The sequence below is a fragment of the Camelus dromedarius genome, chromosome 26 (assembly GCF_036321535.1).
Source record: "Camelus dromedarius isolate mCamDro1 chromosome 26, mCamDro1.pat, whole genome shotgun sequence".
Lineage (NCBI taxonomy): Eukaryota > Metazoa > Chordata > Mammalia > Artiodactyla > Camelidae > Camelus > Camelus dromedarius.
In genome coordinates, this window is record NC_087461.1 from 22430230 (window position 1) to 22445776 (window position 15547).

Sequence of the window (15547 nt, forward strand, 5' to 3'; positions counted from 1 at the left end):
TTCATCTTACTCAGAGGTTTCCAACACATTTTATTTTGCAGACCACCGGATTGCAGCTTTTGAGGACCAACATGGGCATCAATCCCTATAACATGTCCAATTAATTTCAATTAATTTCAGTCCTGCGGCAGCCCCTCAAGTCCCGCGCGCTGAACGAGCGTGTGTGGCCTGGGCTCCAGGGACACATGCGAGGAGGCTGCACTTTGGCTCCTGGAGGACACGTCCAAGGCAGAGCCTCTTCCAGGGCCTCCCGAGCGGTGGTTTCCTTTGGCAATAAGTCGAGCCGTTCTCTCGGGTCTGGCGCCTGCATGCAGGGAGGGTTCAGAAGCGGGCCGCGACGCTGAGCGCAGACACTCGGGAAGTCAGTGCACTTGTGCTTGAAGGCAGGACTCTTCCTAATCGTTTAGTAGGTGAGAATATAAGGAAGCCTCTGCTTTTAAGTAACACAGATGAACACCTTTTTAGATCGCCTATTTGTCCTAGGACTATAAAATTCAATTCAAGAAAATATAGGTCCCGTGAAAGACTTGAAAGTTTTATAAAACTAAAATCTAGTTTCCCCCCAATAAACCGTATTTTAGCCAAAACCCTCCCGATGCTTCTAAAATAATACTAAATTCAGGGGCATCTGATTATACAAGAGCAATAAAAAAAATTAAATATTTATTTGAATAACAAGGCTTGGTTTGAGCTGCATGGTTGGCGATGCGGGTTTCCACACAAGATCACAGAAAGCGTGTACGGAAAAGTACGGCGCAAAGGACAAAATAATGCTAAGAATTAGGCTAAAGAGCTGCTGATTTTAAGAAAACAAAAGGCCTGAAATCACTATACAAAATATAAAACGTATTAAACACTACCATCCACGGAACAGTCTTTATTACTGATTATGTTTAAAAATGATCTGTGCAGTTAATTGTAGGTTGACTTGTCAATGAGTATTACACATGAACCGCCTTTCGGGGGACAATTCCTTGCTGCACTATTGAACATCTAATTACGTTGCAAAAAGTGTCCTTTTTTGCTGTCAATAAAGAAAACAGTTAATGATGTCACTGTAAGTATTAGGAAGGCTACAAAAAAAGAAATAACATTTCTTTTTTGTCTTCAAAGTGCTTTCCATGCAGAGTCAAGCACTTGCCTTGTTTAACTGAATGCACTCTTGGGAGATGGCCTGGGTCAAAGATGCTCTTGAATTAGAAGAATCATGCAACCCTCTCGCTACTGGGAAACCATTGTGTCACTCACCAATCCTGCCTTTCCAGAATATCATTCCAGACACTTCAAAAAAAGGATCAGACTGATACTGATAAATATACATGAAATGAAAAGACGCAAACTGCCATTAGACACCACAACGGGTAATGTCTGTGCTACGTGAAAGCACCTTTAAAAAGAGCCTACTCGGCAAAGAGATAAGTGTCTAAAGATTCAAAATGAATCAACAGTATTGGATAACAATATAATTCTCAACTCAGAAGCTGCCTCAAGATTAGGTGCATCTTCAGTTAATGTAACAGGAAAAAAAGGCAATGGATTTTATTTTATTAATTGCATCCACTCACAAATCGACCTAAGGTCACCAGATGTGTAGACACAATGAGATTTTTTGTTGTTGTTTACAGTCTTTAATTGAAATGATGATAAAGGAAATAGAGCTATTTAAAAACAAAACCACACAGCTGCCTCGGCCTAGATTAAGAGGTGGCACCGGGTGTGGGGTTCACATTCTGGGTGGCCACCTGCGGCGCGACTTCAATGATCCGGGGTTTGTCTATGATCCTGGCCGTGCGGTTCCCCTTCTCCACGATCCCAATAATCCATGCTTGGTGACCTTCACCGTACTTGGGGGACTTTATCTCTGCGCAGAACCGAGCTGCCTGCTCACGCGGTAAACAGATTAGAAGGCCTCCTGGCAAAGGGAAAAAGGATGCTCGTTAGCTGTGACGCTGTGAGCGGCTTTCCTGCCACTCTGTCCCTAGGACACCTCTGCACCGACACACATCCAACAAGCAGCCGAGCTGGCCATGCCGCCTTCACCTCGCCCCCAGCTGACACTGCGGAGCCACTAAGCGATTCCTCGGGCAACTCCTACTATGTTACAAAACACAACCACCAACCGTAAACCGTGAAAGTGCCCCATTTGTGGATCTGAGGCCACGCAGGAGGGACGTGTTTGCAGGCTCATGACTGCACACGGCCGCTAGCTTTCCCACGCTACACTGAAAGCATCATTTAAAAACAGAAGAGAACTTCTTTTTGATTTGATTCTCTCCATGGAGTCCTCCTTTCTTCAAAAACAGGTTTTCCTATTTTTTTTTCTTTATTTAAAAATAAAGATCCTCAAAGAGCCTCGCAGTGTCTGGGTTCTGTCACTGGCTTGTCATTATCTTCAAAATAGAAAAAAAAATGTGAAAATAAACCTTTATTGCTACTTCAGTAGCCAGGACAGAATATTTTATATGTTTTAAGTAGAAATAACACAATGAGGAAAAAACACTATGCTGCACTTCTACAGACAGGACAGAGCTTCTCACTTTTGCGTAAGGGCCACTACGTGCACTCTGGGGTGCTCAACGGCTCATTCAGCTCTGGCCCCACGCCCTGCAGGTGGCAGGCGCTGCAGCAGGAGCGCTGTGCTCCTGGAACTTGTTTCAGAGGAAGCGGACTGTGTGCGTTCTGAGGACAGGAGAGGCAGGGTCCCCCCTGCAGGCTGTGCAAGGCCCACCAGGGACACAGCCCTACTGTCCCGGGGCTGGTGCGTGGGTAGTGGGGCCTGGGCTTCGCCTCTGCGGGTCAGGATGTCTCAGGACCAGGCCCACCCAGACCGAACTGGTCAGGTTTCTTAGGGGTCTGGTCCAGGCATGGGTATTTCTTTAAATTCCCAGATGATTCAACTCATTTGCCAGGGTTGGGAAATCACAGAGTTACAGAGGAAAGAAAAGAGAAATAAGAGAAACTGGGGGGGAGGGGGGCGGAGATGGGGGAACTGAAACGATGACACACAAGAGTCCACATAAAGGGAAAGGAAAAAAATGGGACAAAAATGCACTTTGGAGACATAATATACTATTTCGTTCTTAAAACAGCAATTTCAGACATTTTCCCCCACAGAAAAAATACAGCCTCTTCAGTGTCGCCTACGGAACTAGAGTTATTTCAAATGCTGAGTTTCCAAGGACCTATTTTTCCTGTTTCTCCCCGCCCCCACCCAACCCATCACCAAACACACTGGACTTAAAATGATGCTGCTCGTCACACAGGAGGCACCAGGAGGAGCTGAGGACACTCGCAGCCCAGGCCTCACACCGTGGGGTCCCGCTCGTGGGCCCGGCTCCTCCTCCTTGGGGACACGCCGCTGGCCCCTGGGCAGCCCAGCCCTGGTACCTGACGTCTCTGGGCAGGTCCCATGCATGAGGCCAAACATGTTCCCGCAGGCCTTGCTCACGGCTGCCATCTTGGCCAAGACAGGAAGGTTGTGAATCACAAAGGACACCTCGTTCCTCTGCTGCTTGGCCAGGTTCTGTGCGTGGCCCAGGATCCCGAAGCCCGTGATGTCGGTGGCCGCGTGGGCGTTGAACGTGTGCATGAGTCCGGCCGCTGCAAGACGACAGAGGAGGCGCTTACGGTCCGTGTAACAGACTGAGACTCTGGGAAGACACCCCTCCTCCACTCAAAATTTACTCACACTTTGATCTTAAAACTCCTAACTGGTCAGGGAGACGGCAGGCAGGGATGATGAAAGTCAAAGTGTAATTTAAAAAACCCAACAAAACCCAGAGTGAAATTCAAAGTTGGTTTCTTAGTCCAGTTTGAACCACTCAGAACTACCAGCACCTTCAATCAGCAGTAAATTCCCAGTAAACGCAAGTATCTGAAAAGAGGAATTACTATCTCAGTTACAGGCAAACCTGTCTAAACTCTTCTAAAACCAAAGCACAAGACTTTCAAAGACTGTCTGACCTGCATTCAAGGCACTCCCATGATGCCTGAAAGGTTAATCTCTTTTATTCTTTAATTTAAAAAATTAATACACTTTACTTGGGGGAGTAGTTTTAGGTTGTGCAGAATACTGAGCGGGGGTGGCCCAGCACTCCCTCCCCTTCCCGTTTCTCCAGCATCAACCTGGAGCATCAGCGGTGCTGAGAGGAGGCTGCACTGAGACAGCGTTATTAACTCAAGGTCACAGTTTACACTGGGTCCACTGGATGTCAGACCGCCTAGGGGGTCAGTAAACCCACGAGCACACGCACCCACGGTCAGAGTATCTTACTTCCCTGAAAGTTCCACCTTTTCACCCATCCGCCCAACCCCTGATCTTTTCACTGTCTTCACAGTTTTACCTTTTCCAGAACGTCACAGAGTTGGAATCATACAGTTATTTGGTCTCTTTTGTTCATTTTTTTTTCTCTGGCAAGAACATTTCATGGGTGGGGGCGTGTGTCATCTCAACACGAACCTCTCCCCAAACGGTCTGATTGGCCGTTGATGTCTGTGGTTCAGATTTATAAATCAAGGGGGCAGCAAAAATGGCAAATCTGTAGTTCAGTCATTCTTCCTGCATTTATCAGATGTGACTTCTATAAAGACTTTTTAAGAAAAAAATACAATTCTTCTGAAATACAGTCCACAAGAAAAATAAAAGTAAGGGGTTGATTCCTTTTATTTTCTGAACAGGTTCGTGTCCTAGCAACTTCCAAAGGGGACTAGAAAGTTTTAATTATCATTTTTGGGGGATCCTTGACACACTCCAGCTGACCACAGTCACTCTTCTCTTTGGCATTCAAACTGCACCCTCCTAACCCCCCTCCTGCCCCATGACAGGTGGGAGCCCCTTCCAGTGTGGCAGTGACACGACCCCACCAGTGGCTGCCAGCGCCACCACCGTCAGGCACAGGAAGTCCGGGCTTGTCTTCTGCACTTCCCGTCCCAGAGCTGGAACCTGCCTCTTCCCAAAGGAGTCCTGGTGCATTTTAGTGGAAAATATTAACTTCCAGATCAGAATCTGGGCACTAGGAATTCACGACTGCTGGTTATCACTGCTTCTAGGCCTTTCCAATAGGCCAGGAAATACTCATTTTTTAGATTAAAAAAAAAAAAAAAAAAAAACCCAAGTCCATACTGCTAATTCCAATTTGAAGATTAGTTTTTACTTAGCTTCTTTGATCTTATTTCCTCTAGCTTATTCTTAAAAATCTTTGTTCCTGATGACATTAACTTATTCGCCTTATCTTAGTATATCAACATTCTCACAAACACAAATCCACTGATGACAATGAAACATTTGTGTGGACTTTTGCCCTGAGGATGTACAATGAAAACACCAGGCTCAGACTGATTTGAAATAATTCTTCCCCAGGTGGTTTTGCCACTAACTTAGACATAAATGTTAGGCAACTTTAAAAAAATTTGGTTTGGACTTGTAAAATATGCTTTTAATTTTTAAGTATAGAAAACTATATAAGACATTTATTTATCTCAAAGTCAGACTTATAAAACAAAGCATGGTCAGAGAGGGTCTGCTTCCTACCTACTCCCCCTCTCTTCTGTGTGACAGTTTTATTGATGATTTCTTTTTCTATTATTTCTTTTTGAAAGTATAAAACACGTATTATTACTTCATATTCATTTACAAACACACAAATGTAGCATACTACATACACGCTTCTATCCTTCACTTTTTTCATTTGGTCGTATCCTAGAGATGGCTCCTTAGTAATAAAGACCCCTCGCTCATTTTCCTGGCTGTATAGTATTCCACGTGCATGTAGATGAGAAAATCCAATCAATCACTTGTTGATGGACATCTGGACTGTTGCCTTCTTTTGCAATTAAAAGCAGTGCTTCAAGGAATAGTATCTAACAAAAATTTTTAATAAAGTGGGAAAGGCAGATGTTGGGGGAAAAATTATCTTTTCACATTTCTAAGTAACTTTTAAGATAACCTATTGAACAGTCAGATTTTTTCTTCTTTTTTTAAATAATTGGACTTCATGGCTTAAGTATTACATAAACTGGGTTCAAAGTCATTTGAGGGAAGCTGAAGAATGAACGAGTTGAGAGTTCTGACTGCTGACTCAGGGAACCCCAAGTAACTAAATGGAAATGGATTTTTTTTTTGTGGGGGGGACAAGATTTTTAAATTTCATCTTCAAGCATGTTTAAAGTTTCCAAATAGGATGCCACACAACCCAAGGCCTTAAATACAACATGCAACTAATGAAGAGGAAAAAATTGGTATTTCCAGCATAAAACTGTACAAATTTCCATCACAGGAACATGCTGGAGAAAGAGTAGCCACTGCAGTTGGACAGATCTGGGTTTGAGAACAGATCTGCATGTATTTCTTTTATTTCGTTTTGGCCAAAGGGGGAAAACAGGATCTAATCCACAGGACTGTTAAAAAGAAGATGTCCATGAAGTATGAGAAAGAGGGGCCAGCACGTGGTGTACAAGGTCCACTCATTCCATCCATAGTTAATGACACCTGGGGTGTGTCCCTCACTCCGAAGCGCTGAGGACACCACAGTGAACAAAACAGACCCAGATCCCTGCCCTCCTGAGCTCACATTCTATATGCTGGTTTGCCTCCAAATCCTTTGTACAGAGGAACCCACACAGATGCCTTTCTGGAAACGGTTCCTCTGGCTCGTCAGTTAGGATGAGAAGAGCTTCCTCCTTAAGTAGAAAATATATCTGTTGCTTTTTACACACACATGAAAGCTAATAAAAATCAAATATAAGATGCTTACAGTCTATCAGGTGATTCCCTAGGCAAGGGTTGCTGCTTTCCATAAGATGAATTCTGGCCCTTTCCTTAATTTCCCCATTTTATTTTAAACTGCTTTAAAAATTCTTAGCATAGTACAGAAGTATTTGTTCAATTTACTATGCACGGAGACTGAAATGGCCTCGATTTCTTACTAGATCATTAAGAAAAGGAACAGAATGTAACACTTAAAAGCATTATAAGCAGTAGCTTCAAAGCATTAAAAGCATATCTGGTTTCAATCCTAGTCCTCACCGATTAGCTGTGTGACCTGGAGCAAGTTACTTAACCTCTCTGTAAAATGAGGCTAACAGGAGAATCTTAATACAGTTGTCAGAAGAATTAAATGAGAAAATATGTCAAGTTCCTGGAACATAACAACTACCAGGTAAATGGTAACCACTATTATTATTACTTTCTAATCAGTATTAAGAAGCTAGGACTAGAAATAAAATGTAAAGAAAAACATTGACATGACTGTCATTACTCATTTATATACAAATCTGGGAATTAAAATTATGATAAGGGTACCACCTTAAATTAATAAATAAGTGAAATACTTCTGAAATCGTGCTATATAAATTTCTCTTCTGTTTTTATTGGGGTGCAGAGGAATTCACTACTGCCCACAATCACAGAAATGCAGAAAGGAAGAGAGAAAGCATGACCTCACCTCTCCATTTCATAGATTCAGAGACTGAGTTCATCAATTCACCCGTATTTCTCCTCTCCTCCTCTGTGCCTGGCTCTGTTCTAACTGTGAGCAGGGCTAAGCCAGAGGGGGACAGGATGCTGGCACGGCCACAGTGCCTGGAGAGCCCCAGACGCACGGGTCTAGGAGGGAACGTGGGGGCGCAGACCCCCACGACCTCCCCGCCTGCCCTAGCGCACCTTCAGACGCCACACGAGCCTCCACTTCCTGCAGCCAAGTCACACTTCACACGCCCTCCCGTCCAGAGCACACCAGGAACTTCCATTCCCGTCGGTGCTCCAGGGACCCCAAACCAGGTCCCAAGAGAAGGAGTCTGCATTCACTGGCCAAACGTGGCCCAGTTTTTTTTTTCTCCAGCTAAGATTTTTTTTTTCCCCCAAACATGTTAAAAGAGTCATGGGGGGAAAAAAAATCAATGCAACTGAGACTGTTATGTTGCCCACAAAGCCTGAAACATCTCCCGTCCCGGCCCCGTTCAGACAGCTCGCCAGGCCCGGCGAGGGGCAAGCCCCGGCCCACACCTGTCCTGTTGAGCCTGGCCATGTTCATCATCGCCTCCTGGTACGCCAGCTCCACGTCCTCCTGGGTGACCACGAGCTTGATTTTATTCCATTTTTCCGGCTAATAACAGGAACACAGGTAAAGGAGGAAAGAGAGAGAAAATGGGATCAGTCTTTGTTTCCGACCACTGAAAGAACGTACTTTTTCCTGAGTCATCTTCTGGGGAGTTTTATTCATCTAATTTTCATACACAAAATTAAGTTTCCCAGTGGGGAGGGTACAGCTCAGTAGAGCTCATGCTTAATATCCTGGGTTCAATCCCCAACACCTCCAGTAAAAATAAATAAACCTAATTACCTCCCTCCACTGCCAAAAAAAATTACACAACAGTAAATAATTTTTTCTGAAAATCTAGTTTCCTAACTCTCTCCTCTGGGACTAATAGCCTAGGTGTCCGTGAGACCTGGCGTCACTGGTCGCGGCCACATGTCCGCAGTCGAACACGGCAGTTTACTGGACCCACGAAACCAGCTGGGCAGACGGCTGTGCTACCCTGGCTGTAGCCGCTCCTCCGTGCCAGGCGGCGGTAGTTCTCAGTGTCCTGGGGGTCTCCCCATCTCCTCTCCTAAGCTGATGGTTTTCATTTTTCATGTAATTATACTCTTACTGACGTTCCCTGAATTTTGGGATCAAGTCCTCTTGATGGATGAATGAACAGGGAACAACCTCTGTTGTAACAGCACCGAGGGCAGCCGTGGGCGAGCACACAGGACATCCTTTGAAAGACCCCTCACCTCCCTTTCTCGTCAGCCTGATTCTCAAAGGATCTGGCATCATGATGCTGGGTTCAGGACTACCACCATCATGGTCCATTAATGGCCAGCATCCTGTGTTCACTCATTCTTCAGTAATACCCAGGAATCTACCACTGACATCATAACTTGAGTCTGTGTCCCTCCCTTATCCCAATGCACCCCCCAACCCCAGGTAGCAATGATTCCCTATTCTATACGTGTCATTTCCCCACCTTTCAAAAACCAGCATCCTCCTAGTATCGAGGCCCAAACCATACTCTCCGGTTGCTTCCGACCTTATGAAAGGGTACTGTGCTGTTAGCCTTGAAATTCGCTTTTTTCAACGCTGAGCATTCTTAAGAAATGGGTAAAAAGGCAAAGGCAGGAGCAAGTTGGGGGTGGGGCGAACAGAAGGACCCCAAAGCCCCTCATCTTGGATCCCCTCTGCCTCACCTGCTCCCTCGCTAAATAAAATTACTCAGGCCTGGGCAGCCATACTGGGAAGCGACCTGGATTACTGCCCTGTAATGGCCCTGTGATCTGCTTTGATGGGAAATCTCCCCACCATCACAGGATGAGAAGGAAAAAAAAACTAACACACGTGGCCTCCTTAGGAGATTTCCTCTGCTCTGTTATGTCAGACTAAGATATATCTGGTTGATGAATTAACATAAAATTGTTCTTTTTCAACTGTTCCTCAGGGCTGGTGGTTTCAGATGACAGTTGTAGAAATTAAAAGCACTGAGATATGTGAGATTACACCACAAGCGTATGACGTTTTGAGTTGTTACGGCAATGAAAAAAGTCTTATATGAAGAATTGAGGATTACAGCTCAGAAGTGACTCAGGATAAGTATCTTTATATTCTAGATGTTTTCACCACCAGATATTTATCAAAATGTTGAGTTACTAATTAGTTTAAAAAAGGCAAAACCACCAACCAGAAATAACCAAAAACCTCACTACTAAAAGAATTTGTCAATAAGCCTGGCCTTATTTATACCCCAAACGTCAAAATCTGCACATTCTCCTCTGTGTTAATTTTTAGTGATGCTTAAGAGATGAAAGATCTGGTCATCTCAGCACCAAATGAAGACTCAAACAGAACTCACCGCCTCCCAAATTCTCTTTATGGGGTATCTCTGAACACCAGGCAGAGGCTCCCCTACTTTAAAGCGCCTGATACATGTGACTTTGATTCAGTAAAAGAACAGGGACGGCTCCCAGGGTTTCTGCCAGGATGGCACTGACCCTGAGCCCCCTGGCACTCCGACTAGAGGAGCTCAGTCTGGAAGACACACTGCTGACCCGGGAGGCGTGATCACTCACAATGTCCAGCCACTGGTGCACGGCCACCGCCACCTGCGTCCCCAGGGGCTTCGTCAGCACCAGCACGTCCCCCGGCACCGCGTTATCCGGCCTGAGGAAGAGAACACAGGTAGGCCCTCGTCAAATTAACCACGGAGATAATTCAGCATCAGTTAAACAGGAGAAAGAGGCTGGCAAATCCACCCGTGTCTTCGCAAATGTGTACTTAAGTGTAAATCAACTACTGCCATGTGTTAGAGCTTCATCAACTTGCTACTGAGACGATGCTGAACAAAATACTGAAAGAAAATTGAAGAGGCCACAGACTCCAACACTCATCTAAGCTGATTAGAGAGCCAGGTGCAAGATGTGACAATCAACCAGCTCCCTGACTCATCCGGTTACATCTGTGTCCACTGTTAGCTTCAAAAAATATTAACTCTCAGATGATGCACAAGAAACTCACTTTCCAAAAACCAGACCTTAAGACATAAATGTCGTTCAGCTCTGACTCAGCCACCCTCAGAGCTGGCATGTTCTTGTGCATCACTGGTTATGTGCAACCTACAAATTTCTACGAGCAAGTTAAGTGTGATAAAATTGCTGGGTTATTTTTAAGTTTGTGTGCATTCTTATTTTACAAAGTAAACACTCATGTTGTTGACAAAAAATTCACTGAAGCTTGTTTTATTATTTTTTTCCTCTCTCATTTTTGACTGTCGCTGGCTTCTTTTTCCATGGGAAAGCTGGAATGAGGGAGACGCGTGGACTCTGGGATCTCTTGTCCCATCTAAGTGGAGAGTTTGAGAACCATCAATGTAAATATGGGAAAATAAAACCTGGATGGAGGTAAAATGCAAAACCTTTAACATGACAGCTGCTGCACAATGGCTCTGAGAGGAGCTCCCACCCTCCAGAAAAGGGCAAACGATAGGAATATACAAGAAATACGCTCACCCTTACTCCCAGGGGCAAGGCAAAGGCCAGGGGGCCTGCCACCCTGCTGTGCTGGTCGGAGCCCGGCACCCACTGCTGTGGGGGTGCCTCAACAAAGGGCAAACTGGACACGTCTATCCAAGTTACGGTGCACAGGTGCCCTACCCAAGAATTTCACTTTGAAAAGCCTCTTCCCAAGAGCCACACATAGTATGCAGGGAGATCTATGCACTGGAGACTATTTGTAATGTCAACATACCTGAAGCTAATCTAACTGTCAACAGTAACCTGGTTAAAGACAGCCAAGGCTGGTAACAGTGCTCACCCCCAGGAGGGACACTGGTGGCTGAGGGACAAGTGAGGGACTCTGCCCTGCGGGGCCTGTCACCCCCCAGAATTCTGAACCAGGCCAACACGTCTCCTCTTCACAAAATCAGGTAGACAAGTGGAGTGTCTACTTCCTTCAGAGAACAGGACAAGGTGGCTGTTCTTAACAAGACATCAAACAAGAAAAGGGACAACGCTGTTAGGAGAGAAGCTTCTCCAAAGAGCTAGAAATGGCCCAGAAGGCACATGAAGAGACGCTGACGGCGTCCGCCACCAGGCGACGCAAGTCAAGACCCAGCGAGACGCCGCCTCCGCTCACCGGGATGGGCAGTGTCAAGGAGACAGTAACGAGGTCGGGCAAGGCCACCGAGGCGCCGAGCCCTCACCCACGGCTGCTGGGAATGTAAAAAGGCACAGCTGCTTTGGAAAACAGTCTGACAGCCCGTCAAACTGAACAGAGTTACCATGTCACCCAGCAATCCTCAGGTCGCCACTCCAGGGAACCAGAAGGTATATCCACACAGAGAACCCGCATGTGAACGAGCACGCGAGCGTCACTCACAACAGGTGGACACGACTCAAAGGCCCACGGCCTACGAGCGGAGGCACAAACTGGGATGTCACACAACGCAATGTTATTCAGCTAGAAAAAGGAAGGAAGTCCTGACACCTGTGCAACGTGGATGAAAAACCTCTGCTAAGTGAAGGGAGCCGGGCGTGAAACACCACGTTGCATGATTCCATTTCACTGAAATGTCTAAAACAGAAAAATCCACGGACAGAAAGGAGAGTCAGGGTTTCCACAGGGCAGGGAGGAGGGAGCTGGGAGGGACAGCTACGGGTACAAGGTGTCCTTTCCGGGGAGATGGAAGTGTTCTGGAGATGGAGGGTGGTGATGGCTGCACAACTTTGTGAATACTAAAATCTAATAAGGTGTATACTTAAAAAAGTTACATTTTACACTCTGTGAAATTCTGCCATATGAATTACACTTTAATAAAAAACACCTAGAATTTTTAAAAAAACAAGAATGAAGTACTGATACACACTACAAAATGAACCTTTAAAAGGCTGTGCTAATATTCTGTGAAGTGAAAGCGGCCAGGGTCGGGCTGGGCGTGGGGTGGGGGCTGTGACGACGAAGGGCATGGGGTTTCTCGCTGGGAGGACGGAAGTGTTCTCGAGTCGACTCCGGCGAGGGCGACGTAACTCGGTGAATATACCAGAGACCACTGAACTGTGTACCTCAAATAAGTGAGTTGTGTGGCATGCAAATCAGTATCTCCATAAACCTATTAAAACAGAGAGAGCGAGAACAGGGCCAGGTGACGGGAGCAAAGCCCACTCACATGATAAACTCGTTGGGCTGGCAGACGGTTGTGGCCACGCCTCCGAGAACAATCCAGGGGTTGAGCACGGTCTGGCCGCCCGTCACAGAAGTTCCTGCCTCCTCTGCTGCATCTTTAAAACCCTGTATAATTAGGGGCATCACTTTATCCCTTTCCTAGGGTTTAAAAGGACACAAATTAAAAGTCACGTAATTCAGTTCGAAACCCAGAAGAGAGAGACTACACTTGTAGTTATAAAAAGACCGTAAACCCTCAGAAGTCCTGGTGCTCCCAGGGGCAGGGAGTAACAGCAAATGGGGGGAAGGCCCCACACTGTGGCCACTTTATCCAAAGTGGGAGAAGGTTCCAGGTTACAATGTGAATGAAACCCAGACAGCAGAAGTAAAGCTGGAATATGACTGGGTGCACAGGGCTGCCCTGGATCTGAGCCAGCTCTTTGAACGGCCCTTAAGAATCCCAAGACTAGCTTAACATGTACCCACACACCTGCCCCCAACAGCTGTGCACAGCAAGGCCCCAAGAGCATGGGCAGGGGCGGAGAAGGGCCTGCTGGACCTACATTTCCACGCGCAGGGCAAACCTGGGGGACGAAACCAAGTACCTGTCAACAATAATCTAAACAGGAATTCCTCTCTGGGTCAAAGAACAAGTACAGGTCGTGTGGTCAGAGGCACTGCCCGGTGGGCACCTGAACACGAGGGACACCCCGACCCCACCACTGTCCACATCACCATCCAACCAGCGACCAAAGAGGATGCTGCCTGCCCTGAGCACTGCGCCCTGGGCGGGCCACGGGCCTGGCACAGAGGTGCTATTACTGCAGCCAAAAGTTCATGAAAACAAACACGCAAACATCTTGGCTTCGGTCCGCCCAGGAGAGAGAAAGGGAAGCAGGTGGCGGGAATGGAAACATGAATAAGCCAGGCTATTTTAACTCACCGCTCGCTGCCAAGAGGCAGAGAGCGGACGGGATGTGGACAGACTGGGCTCCTCACTTCACGGAGGGAAAGAAGGCCAAGCAGGCAAGTGAGGGACCCCGACCGCAGCCCAGGCAGCAGCCTGACTGTCTCCACTTACCCGGTCGGTCATTTTATTGCTAATTCCAAGGAGCATCAGCATATTGTCACATTCGGTGACCCCCATGGCGTAGAGGTCACTGAGGACGTTGGCACAGGCTATCCTGCCCTGGAAGAGAGAGGAGGTGTGAGTGGGGATGAAGGGGGCTTTCCACGTGCAGAACAAGGAGCCGGGCTGCGGGGCGGCACCAGGACTCGGGGACATTCCGGGGACGTGGTCCTCCTGGGTGTGAATCCCAGACTCACGACCTTTCCAGGGTCACAAGACCACTTGCAGACACTCCTGTCACCGCCTCTCCTTCCTTATGTGGGACGAACAATCCCCCCGTTCCGCCCCATGCTAGAGCATAAGGTTTACTGAGATGGGAACGGGGAGGGGGGCGATGTCAGAGGGAAACACGCCTGGAGCGGATGGCGCTGGAGGGAGAGTCGGAGCAGAAAGGTCTGAAAACAACTATCCTAAGGAAAATGTGGCAACAGCCACTTATGCTGAACAGATCCCACGGGTTATAGAAAAGGTGTGTTTTATACACTCGGGTGGAGAATTTTTGGAGCTTCTTTTCAAGGCTGTGTGAGACAAACAGGAAAATCACCTTGTTTGAGAAAAAAAAAAATGAAGAAACGAACAATATCCAGGCCTGAAGTCAGCTTGTTTTCTAAAGAAACAGGGAAGCCTTGCCCAGTAAACTGTATGGTCCTAGCGAGGAACTCTGAAATCGTATTCAACAGAAATGCGGCAGTAAAGATTTTTTACTGCCAACAGAGATTTTCTAAAATACACGTTGCCTCTGTCTAGACAATAAAAGAGAAAATGACAAATTTCTCTTCTGACATCAGGGTAATCAAACTCCAAGTCACTATCACTTCCTGTGGCCGAGTCACTGCTTGTTGCTGTTTTCTGACGACTTCCTGGCAGGTCAGCAGTGGCCCGACCGCCCTCAGTGACTCACAGGTAATGGCAGTGTGGCCGGCAGCTCGGGGGTGCCAACCACAGGTCAGGCGGCAGCGACTTGCTGCTCCTCCTGTTCTGGGCACTCCTCAGTTTTATGAGATGCTGGCAAAGGATGAATTCTGGTTCTAGCCACCTTGGGACTGTCAGGCAGGACACCTGGGCCGTGGCGGGCCACAGTCCCTCAGGAGCCCTGCTCTAGAGAAGAGAAGCGCGGGCGTGTCGGGGAGAAACAGGCTTCCGGGGACCTGTGCGCTTGTCTTGGCACGTGGGAGGTGAACACCCCTCCCCGCACCAAGCTGCCTCCCGGCCTCAGTTCCCGTGTAGGTGGCTTGATTCCGGGGCCCTTGGCACAAGGAAGGGCCCCTGGGGCTTCCCACTGACAGGACGTTCCCAACCTCGGCTCTCCCGGCTGGCAAGGTGGAGGGGCCCAGTGGGGCGGGGGGTTGCTGGCAGCAGCCCTGGCGTGAGCAGGTGCAGGTGCCCGAGCAGCACGTGAGCAGCAGGCAGACGCGCTCGCTGCGCCGTGGAGTAAAACCCGGTGAGCGGAGGGACCAGAGTCAGGGCAGGTGCGCAGTTAATTATGCTCAGATGCTAAGCTCTTTTTTTTCTGGATGATCAGTCCTATTACAGAGGATGGTGAAACACAGGAGCGTGGAGTCTACAAATGTCAAGGACAAGAAAATGAAGAAAACCACAAATACGTTGGCCAACAGACACGCTGACCAGGTGTTCGGGGACATACACACACACAGGTACGGAAGCAGCCGACAGACGCCCCACGTCCGCCTAAACGGCCTTGTGCACGGTACCCAGTGTGGGCAAG

General features: G+C 47.3%; 1 protein-coding gene across 6 annotated transcripts in view; it reads right to left on the reverse strand.

The window, feature by feature from the left end:
• The window catches only part of SEPHS1 (selenophosphate synthetase 1), a 23626-nt gene continuing 8079 nt past the window's right edge, over positions 1-15547 (reverse strand). For 5 of the 6 annotated variants that reach the window (XM_031444524.2, XM_031444527.2, XM_010993695.3 and 2 more), the window contains exons 4-9: positions 13774-13881; positions 12697-12851; positions 10106-10196; positions 8003-8102; positions 3388-3600; positions 1-1912 (exon numbers count right to left, since the gene is read on the reverse strand). In XM_031444524.2, coding sequence (XP_031300384.1) covers positions 1698-1912; positions 3388-3600; positions 8003-8102; positions 10106-10196; positions 12697-12851; positions 13774-13881 — 882 coding nt within the window. In that variant the 3' untranslated portion in view covers positions 1-1697. The remainder of the gene's footprint in view (positions 1913-3387; positions 3601-8002; positions 8103-10105; positions 10197-12696; positions 12852-13773; positions 13882-15547) is intronic. The other variant, XM_031444529.2, reaches the window with a different exon arrangement.